The 16,224-nt window shown below is 46.5% G+C and overlaps 1 protein-coding gene and 1 long non-coding RNA gene across 7 annotated transcripts in view; both read right to left on the reverse strand.

The window, feature by feature from the left end:
* Positions 1-3,651: 3,651 nt before the first annotated feature.
* Positions 3,652-5,779, reverse strand: Gm39327. Of its 4 annotated transcripts, none has more exons than XR_001779348.1 (3): positions 5,195-5,779; positions 4,814-4,934; positions 3,652-4,062 (listed from the first exon to the last, which is right to left on the reverse strand). It is a non-coding gene; the product is annotated as a predicted gene, 39327 (long non-coding RNA). The 4 variants fall into 4 exon arrangements; XR_001779346.1 differs by having other exon boundaries at positions 4,814-4,965; XR_001779345.1 differs by lacking the exon at positions 5,195-5,779 and having other exon boundaries at positions 4,814-5,185.
* Positions 5,780-9,324: 3,545 nt separating this feature from the next.
* Tmprss4 (transmembrane protease, serine 4) overlaps positions 9,325-16,224 on the reverse strand; it is a 31,394-nt gene continuing 24,494 nt past the window's right edge. For 2 of the 3 annotated variants that reach the window (NM_001364528.1, NM_145403.3), the window contains exons 7-13: positions 16,002-16,042; positions 14,305-14,464; positions 12,985-13,151; positions 12,058-12,156; positions 11,701-11,843; positions 10,457-10,606; positions 9,325-10,007 (exon numbers count right to left, since the gene is read on the reverse strand). In NM_001364528.1, the coding sequence (NP_001351457.1) occupies positions 9,996-10,007; positions 10,457-10,606; positions 11,701-11,843; positions 12,058-12,156; positions 12,985-13,151; positions 14,305-14,464; positions 16,002-16,042 (772 nt within the window). In that variant the 3' untranslated portion in view covers positions 9,325-9,995. The remainder of the gene's footprint in view (positions 10,008-10,456; positions 10,607-11,700; positions 11,844-12,057; positions 12,157-12,984; positions 13,152-14,304; positions 14,465-16,001; positions 16,043-16,224) is intronic. The other variant, XM_017313272.1, reaches the window with a different exon arrangement.

Below are 16,224 nucleotides of genomic sequence, written 5' to 3' on the forward strand. Positions count from 1 at the left end.
TTCGTGATTGTCTCTTCCTCCCTCAACTTCATTGAAGCTGCTTCTTTCAAAGACTTGCTTCCAAAACTTTTCCAGAACAGCTAGCTTGTCTATCCAGCCTTTCAGACTGTCATGGTCAAGATGTCAGCTCTACAATGAACTTTCTCAGCACAGAGTGCCTGGGAGGCAAACGATGCCAGCTAACTCTCCTTTGACAAAGCCAATCCTCCTATTTCCCTTTGGGCCTCCAGAAGGGAATTCTTCACCCCACTTCAGCTGAAAACAGACAAAAGGTCATCATGCCAGTCCCTTATGTTAGGGTGGATAGTTCTGGTTATTTTATAAATTATAGACATGTTGTCGTTTAAGGGATACTTTACAAATGTAGCTTTGGACAGGGAGGGAACTAGAGAGCTTAAACTCAGGATTTCTACCTTTCCTTTCCTCTTCTCTATCCTTCCTTCTTAGGTAAAAGGGAAGGGGGTGGAAAAGAAAGGGAGGATATAGTAATATTATAGAATTATAGAAATCGACAAATAGGGATAGGTTAACAAATTTACTCTTATGCAAAATGTTACATAGCTATGTTTTACATTGGTAGAAATCTTTACAATTGATAGGAAGTTAAAGTTATAATCTCTTACATTGATAGAGAATTTATTTGATACAAATGTAAAGTTTTCATTGGTATGAATTTCTTATTGATACAAAATTGAGATTAATATTGTTACTCTCATATCAACATTGCGCCTATATAACACATTTAAGAATACAAAACTTAGACCCAGTCCTTCTATAATTGATATTATAAACTGTTTCTAGATGATTAAACAATATGGATTAAGGGCCAGATAGCAAACTCATGGTCCTGAGTTAATTAAAGGGTGTTTCTGAGATATTTCCATTAGAAATAGCTGAGAATAGTCAAGGCTTAACAGTTCAGAAATGCTTTTGGTAGATAGTCTTCAAAGGCGTCAGAAGTCCACAGGATATGACGTTTATGAACAATTTCTTTATTAAAGATCATTTGGCTAGAGACCTGTCTGCTCCTGACATCACCCCTTTCTTGGATTCAAAGAAGAAATTGAGCATCAGTGGAGTTGCTCCAGTCATGGCAAGACAGCCACTAGGCAAGAGTTGCCTCATTTCATTTAGAGACCAAATACTGTCCAGAAAAAAGGCACACTATATGGAATAGTCGACTAATAATCTCTGCCGCAATCAGCCCTTCAAAATTCCACATTTCAAAGGTCTGCCAAGTGATCCTGGGAGAGAAGTCAGAAGACCGATGCTCCAATGTTTTGAAGTATAAGGGACTGACCAGGTGATCAGTGGTCTCTGTAAATTGTCTAAGTTTTAGAAGCTATATTTTGTGCTTCTCATATTTTCAGGTAATATTAGTCATTCTTAGTTTTCTGATGGGGTTAAAGACCAGTAGTGTTATAGCCAACCCAAGCTGTTTAACATTGAGAGAGATGATATAGATTTGAGAGGATGGTTTTCAGATGACATACAATCCAAGTCAGGACATGAGTCAGGTGTAGAATTATAGTCTTTTAAGTTAGGATAGATGACAGAGGTTCTATTTAATTGACAAAAATGATAGACTGGGTGTTAGGTCTATCTTGTTCTTTATAAATTACAAAAAGGTAATAGTTGTGCTCAATTTATATCTGAGATAAAAAGAGTCTTTTAATTGGACAGAAAGGGGAAGTGTTGTGAATAGTCCTGGTCTTGTATTTTGATGCTAATTCTGCTTTCCTGGGAGGGGTTGCGGATGAGGAGTGAATCACGAATACAGGTGAATTCTTGTGAACCCTCTCCCCACCTTAACTTGTAAAATAAAGGCTAGAGCTGGTGACTGGGCAGTGGAAGGGAAGGCGGAGCTGAAAAGTTTGGGGCAGAAGGAGGAGGAGGGAAGAGAGAGTGGAAGGAGAATGGAGGAGAAGCACGTGGCCTGGAGAAACCACAAGTTATAAGGGGGTCTCATAGGTGGGAAATATAGTAGTGTAGTGATATATCTGTCCAATCTAGGTGTGCAGCTTATATTCATATTTATTGAGTTGTGTTTTCTTTGACTGGGCTTATTTGGGGTTGGAGATTTACCACAACAGAACTCCACTGCTTTCTGGGGGTACTTTTTATTTTGTTTTGGCATTTTTGTTTGGTGTTTTTGTTTGTTTATTTTGATTTTGTTTGTGTGTGTTTATGTGGAGAGAGAGAGAAAACACATAAAGTGGGTAATGAAACACTTTTTCATAATAACTGTGGTGATATGGATGAAAATGGCCCCCATAAGTTTATAGGGAGTGGTACTATTTGAAAGGATCAGGAGGTGTGACCTTGCTGGAGGAAGTGTGTCACTGGGGGTAGGTTTTGTGGTTTCAGATGATCAAGCCAGGCCCAGGGCGGCTCTTTCTGCTGCCTGCTGATTCATATATAGTACTCTCAGCTCCTTCTCCATCACCATGTCTACCTGTATGTTACCATACTTCCCGCCATGATGAAAATGGTTGAAACCTCTGAACTGTAAGCCAACCCTAGTTAATGTTTTTTAACCCTAGTTAACCCTAGTTAAATGTTTTTTCTTTGTAAGAGCTGCCATGGTTATGGTGTTTCTTCATAGCAATAGAAACCCTAAGATAATAATTCGTGGAAAATATACTTCTATGTGACAGACACTACTCTGAATGTACGGATTCATTTAACACTCACGCATCCCTACAAGACATTATTTATTTACCTACTAGTCTTAGCTTCATGCTGTGGACATAGACAAGGAAAACATTAAGGCACACTAAGGTTAAGAACCTGACCCAAGGTAAGACTGGTAATACGAGCATTCTGACTTCAGAGCTCACACCATCAGCTGCCACACTCTTGGACCACCAATACAGTCATTTATGACTTTGAAAGTACTGGGGATTGAACCTGGGGCTCGTGCATGCTAAGCAAGTGCTCTGTAAGGTAACTTTATTTCCGGCTCGCCTTTCTTCAACTTTTTGTTTTCAGATAGGGTCTTACTATACTTCATTGGCTGGTCTCGGCAAACTTACTCTGTAGCCCAGGCTAGCCTTGAACCTTCAGTGTCCTAAGCAGCTAGGATTACAGGCATGGCTTTTCTGAAGTGTGATTGTGCACACAACATGGCTGTCTTAGCCATTTGTCAAGTGTGTCACACAGTGATGTTAGGCACATTTGTGCTGTGCTGTCACCTCACAGTCATCCACCCGCAGAACTGATTTATCTTGTAAAAGTAAAACTCTGAGCCAGTCGACGTAGTGCACACCTTTAATCCTAGAACTTGGGAGGCAGAGGCAGGAGGATCATTAAGTTTGAGGCCAGCCTGGTTTACAGAGTGAGTTCCAGCACAGCCAGGTCTACACAGGGAAACCCTCTCTTGGAAAACCAAAACCACCATCCAAAACTATCACCAACACTAACATCATCACCACCACCACCACCTCTACCATCACCACCATCACTCCCCTCCAACTCCACCCTTCTACTCCCACCACCATCTCCACCACCATTACCACCACTTTCACCATCATTGCCAACAACAAACTAAAACTCTGTGTTAAGCAAATAACTCTTCATTGCTCACCCCTTCCAGCTCCTGCAAGCTCATTAGTTTGATTATATATCTCATACAAGTAGAATGAAATAAGATGCATCTTATAGCAAGCTTGTTTCACTTAACATAGTGTCCTTGGTTCATCTGTGTTGTCTTTATCCCATGGCTGATATCAGGCAGGGATATCAGGGATGGGAGGACAATGGGACAGGCTTGTGTGGGAATCACACTTAACCTGTCTTCCCCAGACTCAGCGTCTTCGAAGTAGTGGCGGTTGTGTGTCCCCTGCTGTGGATGATAAGCCTTGCAACCAAAGCTGAGCAATCCTAGTGTGGAACATCCCAGCCTCGGGGGCTTGGGGGCGGGGCAGATCTAGGATGGACATCTTCCTCTGTGTGATATAGGGTTGTATTATGTAATGCTGTCCTCTGGGCATAGCACCACCACTGCTGTCTTAGAATGAGAAGAGCTGTGATTGCTTCCTCACAGGCTTGGACCCAGATATCCTGTCATGAAGAAGGGGGAGGAATGAGTAGTTTGAGACAGTACAGTAGATGCATGGACCCCTTCCTGAGGATATATGAGCTGTTAGTGGGCTGTTGAAGGGGGCACATTTTCTTTAGTGGTATACCTGCTCATAAATTGCCTCTACTGCCGTGGCTTAGCCCTCACCCAATGGTAGACTAGGGTGGAACTCATTCCTTTTGTCTGCTGTTGATGCAAAATCTGGAAACAATAAATGTTTGCTCAAGTATTTCCAGGAAAAGTTAATGCAATAGGTGGTGTGTCTTTTGGTGGGTTTTCTGCCTGAGAGTGGGAATACCCGGCCCCTTCAAACAGCTGATGGACTAGATACTATATAGCTATCTCCCTAAGTGGGACTTTTGCCATGGGATTCTAAATACATTGTGGCAACAGTCCTGTGGCTTTGCTGTGGGTGGTCAGACATGCAAGGGAAGATGAGCTATCTGTCCAGAAGAATCTGCCTGAATGAGAGGAACTGAGAGCAAACGAGATAAGGATGCTATCATCCTCATTAGCCTCTTACTTGGCAGAGAAAGAGGAGGAAAGGGGTGATGAGGTGGAGGTGTCGCCTTGCTGTGTCTTACAGATGGCAGGGTGCAAGAAAAAGATAGTCCGATTTAGGTTTATGCTAAACAGCCCTTCCTGGAATCCCCAGGCTTGAAATTCATGGGAAGCCTCAGACAGTCAGTTGGAGTGTAGGTGGGGAAGAGAAATAGAAGTAATGGAAGCTACCTTGTAGGCCCAAACTTCAGCGCAGTGGAGAAGAATGCTCTCTGTTCAGTACTCAAATGAGGACCTTCATAGTGGCCGAGGATGGGAAGCTATGACAATCAGAGATGATGCTGTATCCAAGCTGTTTGGGGTGAATGATATCAGTCTAAGCCCTGTGGAGGCAGAGAAACTGAATAATATAATACCCATCCTCCTCTAGGCAGAGGCTGAGTTACCTGAGATTAGTCTGGGATGGACTGGTTCTTATGAGCCATTAGGGACATGGGGTTAGTGTTAGTAGAGACCCCTGTGAATACCACAGTATAGAAGACACCAAAGGGAAGGCAGGCATCACCAAGGGACTTGGTACAGAGGGCATGGTGGTGTTTGACTCTCACTCACTGAGCCAGAGAGAAGTGAAGTGTTCAGAAAGAAATTAAATCAGCAGAGATCTTTAGCCACGTTGCTGAACTCCACAGTCGAATTCCATCTCTACGATTTAGAAGAGGCGTTGACAGATCTGAACAGTTCAGATGAGTGTAAGTTGAGTTTATAAGGCAGTCGCCAGGAGAATAGGAACAAAAAGGGAAGGCAGACAATGAAGCTGCCTGAGATACTTGAAAGAAAATGTGACAAGATTTGTGTTAAGCCCTGGGAAGGGATGGGGATGACAGAAAGCTAAATGCTACCTAGGTGAGCCTCTGGGTGTGGGGGTGGGTGGGGGACATTAAACATTGAACAAAACTTCACCAAAGATGCATGTAGGGGGTATCAAATGGTATCTGGAGAGATGCTTTATCAGGTAAGAGCACTGGCTGCTCTTCCAGAGGACCTGTATTCAATCCCAGCACTTACATGGTAGCTCACAACCTCTTTAGCAACAGTTCCAGGGCATCCATGCCATCTTCTGGCATCTTTGGGTATGAGTAATGCATGTGGTAAAGACATACATGCAGACAAAACATCCATAAATAATTGATTGAATTGATTGATTAAATTAATTAAAATAACATTTCAAGCTGGGTGTGGTGGTGCACCATGGATCCCAGCACTCGGGAGGTAGAGGCAGGTAGATTTCTGAGTTCGAGGCCAACCTGGTCTACAAAGTGAGTTCCAGGACAGCCAGGGATACACAAAGAAACCCTGTCTCAAAAAACCCTAAAATAAAATAAAGTAAAGTAAAATAAAATAAAAATAAAATACAATTTCAAAGGAAGAATCTAGCAGCAGAACACTACGTGTAACCATATTAGGTTTGTCCTAGGGATGTATACTTACTCCCCTAGTAACACCGTGTTTGTTTCTCCCTTGCAAGAAGGTATACCAGGATGAAGGTTTGTTCAGTCTGTTCAGGAGCCAGGTGTGGTTGATGGAGAAGTAACGGTTATGGTATAAATTGAGAACCTGACAGACCTGGGGAGCCAGCACCAGTGATGAGGAGAGCATGACCTTGTTTGTCCTGGCTCTGGCTGTCCCAAGCAGTGTAAGTCCACCTTGCTCAGCTCACTGGATACATGTGGATGCGAGGTGGTCCTACCACAAGTCCCCAGGGTGAGGAGATGAAATGACTCATGGAAGATTATGGTCAATTATTGTGGTGGTTTGAATAAGAATGGTCCTTAGGCTTATGTATTCGGATGGATAGTCATCAGGTATTGTTTGGGAAGGATTAGGAGGTGTGGCCCTGTTGAAGCAGTATGGCAATATTTGGAGAAAACATCACTAGGGGTGGGCTTTGGGGTTTCAAAAGCCCAAGTCAGGCCCAGTCTCTCTTCCTCTTGCCTGCAGATACAGATAGAGAACTCTCAGCTACTTCTCCAGGACCATGTTCTGCTTTCCCACCATGATGATAATGGACTGGACCTCTGCAACTGTAAGCAAGGCCCAATGAAATGCTTCTTCTATAAGAGTTGCCTTGGTTGTGGTGTCTCTTCACAGCCATAGAGCAGTGACTAAGAGAATTATGGAAAGCTGGATGGGAAAGTCTCCCCATACTGCTGTACCCAACCCTGCTCACTGACTGGACAACTAGTATCAGTGCTAGCGTCTTTCACGTGGCATTGGAGCTTGCTAACATTTTATTTTAACTGTGCCCTTGGCTGCTGACTCTCAAGACCAATTGGCACTTGCCTGGAGCAGATGGTGGTGGGCCTTCTGAGAGGCTGTCTATCCTCTATAAAAAGTTGTATTATATAACACTAAACCTTGAGTATCTTACAGATTTGGAAAGGCATCTGGAAGAACAGTTAAAAAAAAAAGCAGCAATTAAAGAGCTTATGTGAAGACACTCCGTGTGGGTGGAAGAGGCATAGCCAGAAGCCATAAGGTTACCGAATAGAATCTTCGTACCAAAGGTGGATTACCACCCTGTAAGTTGTTGGCCACAAAGCCCCTGAGGAGGCCCCTTAAGCCATAAATGTTATTGCCATTGCTGTTGGTTGTATGCCAGAAGTAGATGGCGAGTTCTTATTGTTGAAGCTATCATACACTTCTGTGTAAGACAGAGAGAAATGAGGCTGGGGTTGGTCTGGAAACTTACTTCCGGCCCCATGTCTTTTTCCAGTGCCAGAAAGTGTTATCCTATGCCAGAGGAAAATTGTTGACAGTCCTGCTGTTATTTGACCCCGAGTGCTACATCATCAATGTGATGGTTTGTATATCCTTGGACCAGAGAGTGGCACCATCTGAAGATGTGGCCTTGTTGGAATAGGTGTGACCTGGTTGGAATGGGTGTGTCACTGTGGGTGTGGGTATAAGATCCTCACCCTAGTTGCCTGGAAGTCAGTCTTCCACTAGTAGCCTTTGGATGAAGACATAGAACTCTCAGTTCCTCCTGCGCCATGCCTGCCTGGATACTGCCATGCTCCCACCTTGATGATAATGGACTGAACCTCTGAACCTGTAAGCCAGCCCCAATTAAATGTTGTTTTTTATAAGACTTGCCTTGGTCATGGTGTCTGTTCACAGCAGTAAAACCCTGACTAATACAATCAATATGCCAGATAAGATGTGGCTGTAGTGCTATAGTGATGCAACTGTGATGGGTGTGGCCAACTGTGATGGGTATGGCCAACTGTGATGGGTGTGACCAACTGTGATGGCTGTGGCCAAATGTGATGGGTTTGTGATACACTGTTGTGGGTGTGACCAACTGTGATAGGTGTGGCCAACTGTGATGGGTGTGGCCCACTTGACAGGTGTGACCAACTGTGGTGGGTGTGGCCAACTGTGAAAGGTGTGGCCAACTGTGATGTGTGTGGCCAACTGTGATAGGTGTGACACACTGCTGTGGGCGGGGCCATCTGTGATAGGTGTGGCCAATTGTAATGGGTGTGGTCAACTGTGATAGGTGTGGCTAACTACTTTCTAGTGAGAAATAAGTCCTGCTGCACAGGAGGGAGCTCATGTTTGGTATGTAAGTCAGAACAAAGACTTGTTGCCAGAGAGGCTCCTGGCTCCAAGAGGGAAGCTATTGTCATTGATAAATGAATATGATATGTCTAATTGCCTTCTAGACATTTATGTTTATATCTATAGATTACTGCTGCAGTCAGCTTAGTTATGGAGGGAAATTTCTTTCCTTTTTTTTTTTTTTTGCAGTTGGCAGTGGTTACTCTGGAGACTTGTAATGAATTATTAAGAGTAAGTGACAGTTGCTGTCACATAGTGGCCCCAGTAGTGAAGTGGCAGAAAATAACTACGTGTCCTGGTTAGTTTTTTTTTTTTTTCATCAACTTGATATGGCTACTAGCATCAAGTGGGAAGAGAAACCTCAACTGAGAAATGCTTCCACCCGATGGCTCATATGCGTGGCCATAATTGCTAGCGGATAGAGAAAGACCTAGCCCAGTCTGGGCTGTGCCACTCCTGGGCTCCTGGGCTGAGTGGTACAAGCAATCGAGCTAGGCAATCTAACAAGCAGAGGAGCAATCCAATAAGCAGCATGCTGCCGTGGATTCTGCTTCAGTGCCTGCCCCATGGTTCCTGCTTTCAGTTTCTGCCAGGGCTCCCCTCAGTGGTGGACCATAGCCTGGGAGCTATAAGTTGAAATAAACCTTTTCCTCCCCAGCTTGCTTTTGGTCTTAGCGTTTATCAGAGCAGTAGAATCCCTAACTAAGACATCAGCTGACTACAACACTGTGTCTGAGGCTCAGGGAACATCACCCGAAGAGGAGGAGGTTAAAGCAAAACAAGTGAAAACATGTGAGAGCCAGAAGAAGGGATAGAGTATTGAGTGTAATCTTCTTGGAATTGAAGAGTCTTTCCTGGAGAGAGGAGGGAGGCTTGTGAGACATAGAAAGCTAATGAGAGGCGTGGCTTATGAGATCTATAGGTGCAAGAAGCCCAGAGAGTCATAAGACTCCTGAGGTCCTTTCCAAGGACACACAAGCAGTCACCAATTGCCAGGGGAACAGCGATACACAGGATAGAGCTTCGCGGTGAAACTGAACGCTGTGCAGAGAATTTCAGTGATGTCTCTTTCATGCATTCTTATGTTGGTGAGGCAGCCGCCTTCAAGTTACCCACGCATATGCAAGAAACCGCAGCTAATTTATTAGTTCAGCAACTGAGACTCAGGCAGAATAACTTCTTTGGTTTGTCATTGGTGCCGTGTGTCAGATGGACACTTGTTCACATTTTCTGGGAAACTGTCATGTGACATCCTTAGTTGGATTCTTATTAAGCAGACCAGGAAGTCTATGCCAGCGAATTCTCATACCTGTTTAATGATATTGACCACAGAGGTGACAATTGCAATACCCTGACACTAAAATATACACCTTACATTAGAACTGACTGGTCTCTTACGTCAGTGCTTTCAGGACTGGGCAAAGAAGATGGCAAAGGCCTTTCATACCCTTGTCTCATCTACTCAGCCAGTGATCTGGCCTTTCAGGAGAGAGCTGACTTTCCTTCCTTCAGTGGAAGGGAGAGCCTCCTTGACTGAATAACACTTCTGAGAGTTGAGTCAATGTCCTGGATTTACTCCCATGGGCCACATGTCTCCCAGGGTTTGGGAGATGCAGGGGTGGCTGAGCTAGCCCATCTGACTCCACTCCGGGCACCTCTGCAATGTATCCTTGCTTGCTGCAGGGATACCAGAGTTTGTTCAAGGAGGCTCTTGTCCCATATCTGACTTTGAGGGGTCATGCCGTAGGTAGGTCTGAAGGGAAGCAGCTTCTGGATGTGGGGGACGGCAGCGTTACATCTCAGACTAGAAAGAAAAAAAGGCAACGGCAGACAGAAAATCAGATGACTCCAAATCAACAAAGGAGTGACAGGGTTGACAGGATCTTCCTTTCCTAAGATCATTTTGCTTGCCTGTTTGCCCACTCTCCTCTCCTGGGACCAGGACACCTCACAACCCTTTCTTCATTCTTAGCATCATCTCCCTGGAAAGGGCCCAGCAGGCTCACTCTGGCTACAGAGGACGGTGAAGCTGGAGATTCTGTGCCATGAGTTATTTGCATTTCACAGGATCACCAATCTAAGGAATCTTGGCTTCAATTGAGAGATCTCAGGCTGTCAGCTTGCAGGGAAGGAAGTGTACTTGGGATGTAGAAGGTTGTCAGAGCTATCTAAATCAAATCTAAGGATGCTGCATGCCCTCAGGGTAGAAATCAAGTATCGAGAGAGGGCTTCCTGTGGGGCTGGAACACTCACCTTCCGAACATTGTAGATCCAGTTGAGATAGGCAGTGACCTTGGTATACACTCCAGGAGTACTTGGGCCGCCGCATCCATGGCCCCAGCTCACGATGCCTACTACCTGCCACTTGTCAGAATGGTACATCAAAGGCCCACCACTGTCACCCTGTGGAAAGTCAGGGCAGGAGCTGCTGGAGAGGGCAGGCCCATCTGTCCCCCCACCTCACGCCACCTCACCCCACCCCTGCCCTTTCTGTGGCTCTGCACATGCTCACTTCTCCACCCTCCTTCTTGCTCATATTGTTCAGTGTCCGTTACTCTTGGGGGAGAGGGGAATGGCCCATCTGTGGGCAGGTAAGTTGAGGGCATACTGCCTGCCTTATCAGAGGCTCATAAGTCACACTAGCAAAGTGAACTTAGTTTAAGTCCAGTAGTTCCTACATCTATTGACTTGCCGTGGAGGGCCTGTCTGTGGTACCGTCATGCTCTGCATAACTGAGATTCAATGGACTTGAAAAAAGATCTTTGCCTTCAGGAAGTTTATGATCAAAAGGGTTGACAGAGCCAATGAATGAGCAGATGAAAGAAATCAAGTAGTGAAACCTACACTCACTGCCTCTCTCTGAGAGCAGTGACACTATGGCCATCTGTGTGACCACCATGAGTTCCTGAAGGGCAGGCACAGTCGGTCTTTAAATCTGCCATGTTCATGGCCCACAAGGAAAGATTTAGAGACAGCTCTCAAGTGAGGATTTTAATGTCTGGAGATGGGTGTAGACTGAGAAATTTGAATAAAAATGGCTCCAGAGATCCTCTGGGGTCTGGGGTGTTAAGAAGGTACATCGTACATCGGAATCGCTCACAAGTCCCGTTGGCCATGGAGATGGGGGCAGACCCATGTACCAAAGCTCGCCTAGCATGAGATGAGCTTTCTAATAAAGAACAGGGACAGTGAGAGGGAAAATAGACCTGGAGCCACTGTCCCCAAAGGGGGCATAGATGATGGGGAGTGAGGGTGGGTAGAGAAAGTAGCAATGTCATCTTTAAATGTGAAATTTAGATTCTTTTCCCTCGTCTAGAGCCAACTATCACCTATCCACCCATCCCTCCTTCTAACTTTCTCAGACCATATTTATGCCTTCCTTTATCACAAACTGAGCGCTACAACCTCCACATGGGCATCCAGCTTGTAGGGGTTCACATCTCTCTAGGACTTGCATCCCTCTTCACAGAGCTCCCTGCGGTCTTCGGAGGACCCACCTGGCAGGTGTCCTTGCCACCCTGTGGGGTACCTGCACACAGCATCTCAGCGGTCACTTCCCCTTCGTAGGCATCCTCTGCATTGCACCGTGTGCTGTCAATGACCTGGACTGATGCCTGCAGTAGCATGTCAGACATCTTTCCTGGGAGGTTGAAAGCAACGTATTTCCTTAGTTTCTCCTTTACCCTCAGCCCAGGTTAATTTTCTGGGCCCTCGATACTTTTTGCTGCTGGAAACTTTGGTGCCTGGTCAGTCAGGGTGGACTTTTCTGAAGGATATTCTTCTTTCTTGTTACCACTGGGGAGGGTAATAAGGCCCTCATGGAAGGCAGCTGAGGTTCTGAGGCTAAGACTCACCTCCGTTTTCTTCTGTAAAGCCCCATCCAATGACCCAGACTGGTGTGGCTGGGACAAGCACCTCATCAGAGAAGGGCAGGCAGATGGGCCTGACTGAGCCTACCAGGAGCAGAGGGGAAGAAGATTCTAGATTAGGGATGGCTTATTGTTTTCTACATCTGGTGCCTTCTCATGTTGGGGATTTTGCTGGTCTAAGTGAGACTAGGCTAGCTAGTTCCTAGAGAGAATAAACCACTTACCAGTGAGGCCCTCGGCGTGTAAACAAATTAATCTAGAGCCCCCATTTTGACCTCACATACCTTCACGCTCCAAGCCAGTATTCTCTGCCCCAAATCACTCAAATCTAGGTACTGAGCAGTCAGAGGTCAACCTCTGCAGGCTAGACAGTTATTCTCAAGCATGCTCAATCTTGCCCACCCAACCTCCCCACAGTGGTCCCTGGGAACCACAAACATCACTTGAGCTGTTCACCTCCTTCCTCGCCCCCCCCCCCCTGTCTCCTGACACACGCACATGCACACACAAAGGAAAAACCAGAAAATGCTAGGTTCCTTGTTCCTGGAGGAAAACAAGCAGCAGCACACTGACACTCTGGCGGAGTTATTGTGCAGGGCCTTGGGCACTGGTCAGGGGTGAGCAATGGGTCAGACAATTCTTTAAAGAGGGTCCTGACAAGCCAAGAGCAGATGACCTTGATCTTCCAGATAGAGCAAACAGACTTGGAAGAATCTCTGCCCAAGAAGATGTGCATGTCAGCTTGACAGCTAGGGCCGGTCTTGTGGCACCAATGATATTGAGTGAACATACTAGTTGGATACCCACAGGCAAGCTGAGATCTTGAGTGGGAACATGATGTATCCAAAGCTGCTTAGCAGAACCTGAGTAAGGTTAACCTGGGGGGCCCTGTTACCAGGGACCACCTCCTACCTGAGAATGTGAGTGGCATCTGCAGCTTAACAAGGGCAATGTCCTTCTCTTTGGGGTACAGAGGATTGGGTTCAGCGATGAAGATCTTGGCCACAGGCAAGGATGGAGAGTTACCCAGTATGTTTGAGCCTGCCCTGACCTTCCAGCTTGACACATCAAGATACTTCCTAGGGATAGAGATAGCTAGATCAGGGGGGATCCACACACCTAGAGGCTCTGCCTACCTAGGGTTAGGTCCCCAAGTCTGCTGATGCTTTAGGAGGTCATGGGATGATAGAGACAGGGTTGGTGGAAAAGACAGTCTGAGAGCCTCCCTCCTGAAGCCAAATTAGAAAAGGAGATCTGATTCTTTTTCTTCATAAAAAACACACAAGGAAACTTCTACCCAGAGGGCTTGGGAATGGCTTGCCCTACTCCTGGGCCTTCATGACTGGGCAGCCTCTCCTCCAGCCTTGTTTTTATCTTTGCATTGCCATCTGTGAGCTTTCAAGCTGTTTTTGTTGTTGTTTTGTTTTGTTTTTTTGAGACAGGGTTTCTCTGTGTACCCCTGGCTGTCCTAGAACTCACTCTGTAGACCAGGCTGGCCTCGAACTCAGAAATCCGCCTGCCTCTGCCTCCCAAGTGCTGGGATTAAAGGCATGCGCCACCACTGCCCGGCTCAAGCTTTTGTTTATTCTTCTTTACATCAGGCACTGCCTGTGTGCAGGACCTGCCTAGGAGGGGATTTAGTGCCCTTATCAGCCTCAAAACAGTGAAAAACGCCTGATCTCGACCTGGGGTCCTTGAAGGCAACAATGAGGTTTATGTGGTGCACACAGACTGAAGGGCTGGTACTCTCTAGATGCTGAATGAAATGGATAAAGGAAAATGGAGAAGCCCTGGGTGGAGCCCCTTTCCCAAGGCTTTCCCTAGCCAGCTCCCTCTCTTCTGGCCTGAAGGATACTCTACACTTTCTAGACATAGGCAGTGACTCTAGATCTTGGTGTCATTTCCTGGAGGACTTGCAAGGAGGAGACAAGTTCTCGGGAGCCCAGATGTGTGGGGAGCGCTTCTGTAGCATGAATGGAATGGACACGCTATGATGGGAGGATCCTGGGTATCTGGAGCTTTCCACCCAATAGAGTTCAACCTTGGAGACCAGCACAGATTTTTCAGTACTTAATTAACAAGGATGTCATGGCTGGTGTCTCATTGCACAGAGGCTGCACACTAGAGATGGTTTCCAGGGTAGATGGGGCGGGGCATGGGTGCACAATCAGGGAGCAAGGCTGGCTCCCTCCATGGCCTCTCTCTCTCTCCTAGCTTCCTCGTCACACTTACCTGAAGCAGTGGGCTGCTGTGAGGATCCAGTGGGGATCCAGGATGCTCCCACCACAGACATGCTGCTTGTTGTACTGGATGCTGACCTGCCACGGCCAAGAATCCACAGGGGCCTCCACCCCACCCACCACACGAGGAGTCTTCAGGCTCTTTCCACAGTCTGGACTCAATGGGGGGAAAGGAAGGAGGGGGAGTCAGGCTTCTGGGGAGGGGATGCTTCCCCAGAGACCCCTGGAGCAGGGCCCTCAGAAATAGTATGGGAAGGATGGGAGAATCCACCCACACCAGCCCTGAATCATCCGTGGGGAGATATCGAGCACGACCCACAGGTTCCCCTGAAACCCACCTCTAGTGTGTGTTTAGGAATTTAGATTTTTTAACATGGATGTGACCATTGTGCTGGGAATTTATCATCTTCAAACCAGGGCGTGGAATCATGAATTCTGAAAGCCCTGCCCAAATGGACAGTCCCTAGAAACTCCCCACTGAGTAAACAGATACTCACAAGCTACTTTGGTATCAGGGAATACGCACGTTCTAGGAACTGGGTTTCTTCCTTCTGTTAAGGGAGCTGCCCATTGGTTACCCTGTCTTCTGGTCTACCTTTTACATCTGACCTTTGAACTTGAGTTAAAACTTTCAGTGTCAGGGATGGAGAGATGGCTCAGTGGCTAAGGGTGCCTCCTTCTCTCTCAGAGACTCGAGTTTGGTTCCCAGTACCCACAACAGGCAGCTCACGACTGCTTCTAACCACCCAGAGCATCTGATGCTTTCTGCTGGTATCCACAGGTGCTGCAGGCACATGCACATACCTGCCCCATAATTAAAGACAAAACAAACCCCAAACTAAAGCCTCCAGTGCCACATCCCTGCCATGTTCTGTGCCTCTCTGGTCTTTCCAAAGAGGCCCCTTTCCCATCATCTCTTCCCTGCCTGGTTCCGTACCTGCCAAATGCTATCTGACCCAACCCTGCTTTCAACTTGCTCTGTGCTCACTCACTCAAAGTTTCTTGGTTGGCAAGATGGGGGGGTCTACAGTCTTATGGACTGCTTTACATGGCCTTATCAAAGCTTCCATCCAGCCAGTGACCTGCTCGGAAGTCTCCGGAACAGTTAGGTTATGGTTTGAGTGTGCCTCCACAAAGGTGGCAGCTTAGCCCTGAGTATGGTGATGATAAAGTGGTGGGCTCTTTAAGATGTGAGGCCTAATGGCCCTTAGGTCATCAGAGCAGCTGCCCTCTGAGGGGGATAAAGTAGTTTTCTATGATCCCTGAGTGTCTTTGAGAACTTAGGACAAGACTGAGCCCACCCTGCTGTCTGGTTTCTTGTTTCACCTACATCCGATCCACCACCCAACAGTAGGCCAGCACTTGAGGCCAAACCAAGGTGGCTTTCTGGTCTTAGGCCTCCAGATTCTAAAACTGTAAGCTAAGCAAAACTTCTTTATGACATTATCCTGCCTCAGATATTTCAGTACAGCAATGAAAATCTAACACACTCAGGGCATGAACTGAGAGCAGATGGCATAAGGGGGTTCTTGGCATTAACCACGTGAAGGAACCACTGATCTGTAAGTCTAAGGTTGGCCCCAAAGAGTGGGACTTAGAGACCAGGAGACAGAGCAGTAAGGATGAAGGTCTTTCTTCCTGACCATTGCTGGCCTAGGCCCCAGACTCTCAGAGATAGGGTGAACTCACCAAGGCAGCGCAAGGAAACCAGGGAGCCTGAGAGGCAGGATCTGAAAGAGAAAGACGGGGCCCTGTGGCTTCTGCTTTCGCCTTGGCTGGGAGGTTAGAACTCAGCCTTTGTGAACTGCTGATTCAACCCCATCCCCCAACACTGCAGAACCCCAGAAACTTTACCATGGGTGTGTGTAGATCTGCATTATACTCAGTGTGGTTTGATTTAGTGCAACACTGC

This window comes from Mus musculus, chromosome 9 (assembly GCF_000001635.26).
Source record: "Mus musculus strain C57BL/6J chromosome 9, GRCm38.p6 C57BL/6J".
Classification (NCBI taxonomy): domain Eukaryota; kingdom Metazoa; phylum Chordata; class Mammalia; order Rodentia; family Muridae; genus Mus; species Mus musculus.